Source organism: Nematolebias whitei, chromosome 1 (assembly GCF_014905685.2).
Source record: "Nematolebias whitei isolate Nwh7 chromosome 1, NemWhi1, whole genome shotgun sequence".
NCBI classification, from domain to species: Eukaryota; Metazoa; Chordata; class Actinopteri; order Cyprinodontiformes; family Rivulidae; genus Nematolebias; species Nematolebias whitei.
Genome location: NC_056498.1, coordinates 5952724 through 5959697, shown reverse-complemented (window position 1 = coordinate 5959697; position 6974 = coordinate 5952724). Strand labels below are relative to the sequence as shown.

Sequence of the window (6974 nt, the reverse complement as noted above, 5' to 3'; positions counted from 1 at the left end):
AATAAAGTAAGAATGAAAACGTAACGTAAAACATGTGTACACCCATACAATAGAAAACAATAAAAAAGCTTTGAAAACAATACAGATGGAGTATTCAATTATAATACAGATGTAATGTGACCAAAGCAGAAATTATGAGGTAGCATTATGAGTGTTCAGGAGTCCAACAGCAGAGGGGAAGAAACCGTTCTTATGGCGGGAGGTTCTGGTCCGAATGGACCGAAGCCTCCTGCCTGAGGGGAGTGGTTCGAACAGACCGTGTGCAGGGTGAGCAGAGCACCATTGTTTATGTACTTTACCTAAACATACACTATATTTGTTTCCCTTACAACAGATGTGGGCAACATCCATCCATATATCCATCATCTTGTTCTGGAGTAGAGTCTTGAGGGCAGCATCTTGAGCAGGGAGGCCCAGACATCCTTTTCCACAGCTTTCCCAGCTCTTCTGGGGGGACGCCAATGCATTCCCAGACCAACAGAGAGACAAAAGCCGCTTTGCATTTGATAAGTGTAACTCCACTCGGCTCTTGTCTTATCGGTTCTTCTTAGGTGGAGGTGATTTGCCACTGGGACTCGTTTCCTTGCTCTGGAGTCGAGATTGCTACTGGTCTTTTTGTGTTCGAGCAACTCTGCCTGATGTGGTTCTTAATCACCCTATAATCCGAGTTCAATTTCTTTAGCTTATCTCAGCACAGCACTGCTTATAAGTCTGGGTGCAGCCATGCTGTGCCATCATCTCTGAGATCTCTCTGTAAATGCATTCATTTCTTGCAGTGTTGTTCATCAACACGATGAGGAAGTGGAGAATCAGATGTAGTTTGCAGTTTTGCTGAGTGGGTCACCCAGTGATGTAACTTGGTTGGCCAATCAATGGCTGCTGTCTGCTTACGTAAAAATTGACACCTCAGAGCAGTCTGCTTGGAACCTCAATCAATTAGGTCCCTTAATCTGAACTGAGTGGGTGTGGGTGCTGGCAGTGGGTAGGTCCTTTGGGTCCTGTGTGACACAAAACCGATGAGTTTCAAAAGTGGCAAAGTGCCAATAGTCTCTCCAATGTGTCCTGGGTCTTCCATGGGGTCTCCTCCCAGTTGGACATGCCCAAAGCACCTGCCTAGAGAGGCATCCAGTGGACATCCTTACCAGATGTCTGAACCACCTCAACTGGCTCCTCTGGGTGTGGAGGAGCAGCGGTTCTACTTTGAATTTCTCCTGGATAATTGAACTTCTCACCCTATCTTTAAGGTAGAGTCCAGCTACCCTGCTGAGAAAACTAATTTCAACCACCTGGATCAATGATCTTGTTCTTTCAGTCACTACCCAAAGCTTGTGGCCATAAGCGAGCGTAGAAACGTAGACTGACCAGTAAAAAAAGCTTTGCCTTACAGCTCTGCTCCCTTTTCACCTCAAGGGATTGACACAGAATCTGCAATACTGCAGAAGCTACATCTATCCAACAGTCTCGTACTCCATTCTTCCCTCACTGTAAACAGAACCAAGAGATTCTTGAACTCCTTCAAGTAAATGGTAAATGGACTGTACTTATATAGCACCCTTCTATCTTACCAAGATACTCAAAGCACTTTACACTACAATCTGTGCCCTCATTTACCCATTCATACAGCACACTACTAGATCTCTACAAAAACTAATCAGTGCTTTATCGCATTCACACACCATTGGAACACACATCGTAGGCAATGAGGGTTTTAGTGTCTTGCCAAGGGACACTTCGGCATGTGAATTCTGGTGGAATTGAACCCCCAACTTTTGCATTGAAGGACGACTGCTCTAACCACTCAGCCACAGCTGCCCACAAAATATGTGGACAATGTATGGCCAATGCATTAACTCACATTACCACATACAGCAATGCCTGTCAGCAAACTATTATACAGCAGTCTATAACAATGTCTCAGACAAGCAAATACCTTGTATAATGTTGACCTTGACCTTAGTGATGGGGTGATGAAAAGAGTACATGGCACTTCATCTAGTAAAGATGCAAATTTTTTATTTTCCCCACCCAGTCATGCCTGCCAAGACTTACCACAGGCCCACATATCCACAGGCTTGCCATAAGGATCTTTCCTCAGCACCTCAGGTGACAAGTACCCTGGTGTACCAGCGAAACCTGAAACAGATTTATACACACATTTAAATATTAAACCTGGGACTATGTGGGATGAGAAAGTCTATGAGGAATTTGTCAGGATAAAACATTTCATAATCACGAAGGAGTGGAGGCAAAATAAAGTAAAGTTTATGAATCAAAGTTAACCAGTTCCAAGTGAAAGCATTTGTCAGAAGGTGAGTGGCCTGGCTCACCATCAGAAACATATGACCTAATTTTAGACCAGCCTTAATGTTAACTCAGAGTCTAAAGCAATAAAGAAGTTAGAGACTTTGTGGTAAAGTAAGAATACAAAATTAATTGGTTCCCAGTAGAGGCTGTCACTTAGGGACTAGACTCATTTCTCTGATCCACGGGGAATGTTGAGAGAGAAATAGTTCAGACATACCGACAAAAATAATCCTACAAGAGAGCCAACGGCAGAGGTACATTTGATTCAGACTGAACAGACTTAGATGTTTAAGCAAATGCCCAAACTAGATTTACAGTATAAATGCATGCTGACATCTGGGATGCATTCAATAACTGAAAAGGTTTCATACTAAAAATTAAATGTGCTGGCGTGAACATCTGAGCCCAGTTAAGAACCCAACTGTTAAGGTGAGGAAACTTTGTCAGGCTTGTGTGGTGCCTTCAGTCAGCAATAATGAAAAAAAAATCATGAACTGCCCCAGCTTTTTGGACAAGAAGAACACTTTGGCCAAATATTGTTCAATAGTTAGGCATTCTGTGCTGTTTGATGAAAGGGCATCCTGGCGTACTTTCCCCATTATCCATCCATTATTGTCCGCTTATTCCAAAGTCGGGTCGCGGGGGCAGCAACTTGAGCAGGGAGGCCCAGACATCTTTTTCCACAGCCACTTCTTCCAGCTCTTCTGGGTGTATTCCAAGGCGTTCCCAGGCCAACCGAGAGACGTAGTCTCTCCAGCGTGTCCTGGGTCTTCCCCAGGGTCTCCTCCCAGTGAGAAGGGGTTCTCAGCAGACCAAAAGTGGGCGTTTCTGGAGAATAGGCATTTGTAGAGGACAAACACTGATTGGCTAACTGTATTTGATAGGCGTTTCTAGAGGGCAAACACTGATTGGCTAGCTGTATTTGCTGGCTCTTTAGCTAAGTTATGTCAACTCTTTTTTTAAACTGAAGGTTTCTAAGAAACAGCATTATATCTGCTGTCAAACACAATAAGATTCTCTTTTGTTCTTGGGTTGTAGGCTGCACCTGACACAGGTTGGCTTGAATGTGGTCTGGGTACAATGAAATTTGACGCATCTGAAGCAAAACCTGCTCCCATTTGTCAAAAAGTCTGGTCTTACTTAAAGATCATGAGTCCTGTAATGAGATAATGGCCCAAAACAAAAGCTAAAAACAAAATTAGCTCTTTAGAAGTGCTCTTCTATGAGATCTGATTTATGAAAGGAGCTGAAACATGGAGTAGGATTGACCCTGAAAATGTGAGACAGCTGAGGAAGCTAACCAGTAAACAGAAATACCTGCTCCAGTTGCAGAAATCTTACAGAAACTGACAATCACTCATCTGCAGTGTCTGCTTTAAAAGGTTCAACAAGAAAATGTGAAGTTAAAGGAAACATCCTTTGTCCCAAGGCCATTTAACGCATCATTATTAATTTGGTTACTTTATTTTTCTTTATGAATTGATTGCAACTATTTTCACATTATTGAACAACCAAAACGGATTTTGTTTTTTAATGTAATGGCTAGGTATTAAAGAAAAAAAACATTTAGCCCTCCCCACTACCGAATTACGTTGCTCTTATTTTGAAATGTAACCGGAAGTTCTGTGTTAAGAGAGGCGGAAAGAGAAGGTATGGAGATGCCGCTAATGTTGAAACAAGCCGCCGCCAATGTTGAACCCGAGACGCAGCTAATGTCGAACCGGTTAACACCATAGACAAAATATGTATGTGGTTAACACAATCTGCCAATAACACCTTGTTTTTAGACATAATATGTCTGTGGTTAACAAAAAAGGCTTTTTTTTGTTCAGCCTTTAATTTTCGTCCAATCAGATGTGGCCCTCCAGATACACCCATTTTACTATCGTCCAATCAGATGTGGCCCTCCGGACATGCCCATTTTTCTATTGTCCAATCATATGTGACTCTCCAGATACGCCCATTGTTTTATCGTCCAATCAGATGTAGCCCTCCAGATACGCCTTCTGAATTTGTCTGCAGATACACCTACTTGCTCACAGTTGGACATGCCCGAAGCACCTCTTTAGGGAGGCGCCCAGGGGGCATCCTTACCAGATGCCCAAATCACCTCAACTGGCTCCTCTCAATGTGGAGGAGTAGCGGTTCTACTCCGAGTCTCTCCCGGATAACTGAACTTCTCACCCTATCTCTAAGGGAGAGTCCAGCTACCCTGCGGAGAAAACTAATTTCAACCGCCTGTATCCGCAATCTCATTCTTTCAGTCACTACCCAGAACTCATGACCATAGGGTAGGAACGTAGACTGACTGGTAAACAGAGAGCTTTGCCTTACAGCTCAGCTCTTTCTTCACCACAAAGGACTGGTACAGAGTTTGCAACACTGCAGATGCTGCACCAATCCGTCTGTCAATCCCACGCTCCATTCTTCCCTCACTCGTTAACAGAACCCTGAGATACTTGAACTCCTCCACTTGAGGCAGAATCTCACCCTCGACTTGAAGAGAGCAATCCACCCTTTTCCGGTTCAGGACTATGGCCTCAGATTTGGAGGTGCTGATTCTCATCTCAGCCACTTCACACTCGGCTGCGAACCGCTCCAGTGAGAGCTGAAGATCACGGCACGATGACGCCAACAGGACCACATCATCTGCCAAGAGCAGAGATGGAATCCTGAGGCCACCGAACCGGAAACCCTCCGCCAGCTGGCTGCACCGAGAAATTCTGTCCATAAAAGTTATGAACAGAATCAGTGACAATGGTCAGCCCTGGCGGAGTCCAACTCCCACCGTGAAGGGGTCCAACTTACTGCCGCCAATGCGAACCAAACTCTTGCACCGCTTGTATAGGGACTGAACAGCCTGGGTCACAACGCCACACAATGGGCCTCCAATTCCATTCTCCCGGGGCCCCCCCCCCCCCCCCCCCACAGTATACCCCGAGGAACAAGGTCGAATGCCTTCTCCAAGTACACAAAACGCATGTAGACTGGATGGGCAAACTCCCATGACCCCTTAAGGACCCTAGTGAGGGTAAAAAGCTGATCCAGTGTTCCACGGCCAAGACTAAACCCACATTGTTCCTCCTGGATCTGAGGTTTGACTAACGATTGGACTCGCTTCTCCAGTACCCCTGAGTAGACCTTACCAGGGAGGCTAAGGAGAGTGATGCCCCTATAATGGAAACGCACCCTCCGGTCCCCCTTTTTGAAGAAGGGAAACGCCAGCTATAACATGGAATTTAAATGGCATGTTTATGCAAATGTAAAACTTCCTGTTTGCATGTGCAGGGTTGGAGACAATACAGTGAAGAATGGTGGCGGTAGCATCATGCTGTGGGGATATTTGTTCCCCATTAGCATGGACTGAGAAACCTGTCAGAACTGAAGGAAACTGGTCGTGTACCGATTCATGCTCAAATCCAGGTTGAAAAATCCAACAAACTTTAGTCAGTTCCTCTGGATGTTTTCTTCTTGTTGAAACATTTCGTCTTTTCTTCAAAAAACTTTATCAGTCCGAGGAGCTGCAACAAACTCAGTCTTATAAATAGCACCATCTCATAGTGGGTCAACCAGTTAACTGTGTTGGATTTTTCTAATTGGATTATTGAGCATGAACTTTGATGTTTTGAACCACTTTGGACATAACTGCCTCAAAAGAATCGGCAGGGGAGAGGGTGGACTCCGAAAACCATCTGAGCGCCATCAAACTGGTTGATCCACTATGTGAAGGTGCTATTGATGAGATAAGATAAGATAGAACCTGGGAGATTAATCCTGCAGACTGAGTTTGTTGTGGGTCCTTGGACTGATGAAGTCTTTTGTATGAAAGATGAAATGTTTCAACAAAAAGAAACTGTCCAGAGGACCTGACTTAACTTTGTTGGAAACTCGTTTTAAGTTTTTCCAGATGTTTTAACTGGGCTGAAAGTTCACCACAGACAGACTTTGAAAAATGACCCAAGAAATTCAGAGTACTCACCAAACCAAGCCTGCTGGTCTCCCTGCACCTCTATAGCCAAGCCAAAATCTGCCAGCTTCACAGCTGCTCCCTTCAACTTGCTGGCTAGAAGCAAATTCTCTGGCTAGAATAAAAAACAAACACTTTTTATTTTCTCATGCCTGTATAGTGATCTGAATGCAATGTAAAAATTAGTCTGGTTACGTTTAAGGACTGTGAGGGACACAGTAGCACTGACAAAGCTGTATGGGTAGATGAGCTACAAGATACTGGTGGATTACATTTAAAAAGAGATCATTGAGTGAAGATAGATAGACAGTGACAGTCCATGAAATGTGCAAAATGGGGCCAAGATAATGATTTGAAGATGGTGAATCATGTAATTGTTGACATTTTTAAAGCAGGTTCTTTGACATAGTCAAAAATGAAGTTAGTCAAAATGATTAAACCAGTTATAAAAAGCAGAAGTTCAAAGTACAATATTCCCTCCCCCCCCCCCCAACAATTACTGTATCAGCTGTTCTAATAGTTTTTATCATCTGTACTTACTGTTTTTATCATCCGTTTTAACACTTTTATCAGCTGTTCTAATAGTTTTTATCTGTTTTAAAGGTTTATCAGCTGTTCTAAAAGTTTTTATCAACTGTACTTACTGTTTATAACATCTGTACTTACTGTTTTTAACATCTGTACTTACTGCTTTTATCATCTG

The 6974-nt window shown here is 43.5% G+C and overlaps 1 protein-coding gene across 1 annotated transcript in view; it reads right to left on the bottom strand.

Annotated features, from left to right (window-relative positions):
- The window catches only part of camk2d1 (calcium/calmodulin-dependent protein kinase (CaM kinase) II delta 1), a gene marked incomplete in the record, with an annotated part of 165811 nt that overhangs the window by 37243 nt on the left and 121594 nt on the right, over window positions 1–6974 (bottom strand). Inside the window, 2 exon segments of the mRNA XM_037674786.1 lie at window positions 2050–2133; window positions 6284–6386. Coding sequence (XP_037530714.1) covers window positions 2050–2133; window positions 6284–6386 — 187 coding nt within the window.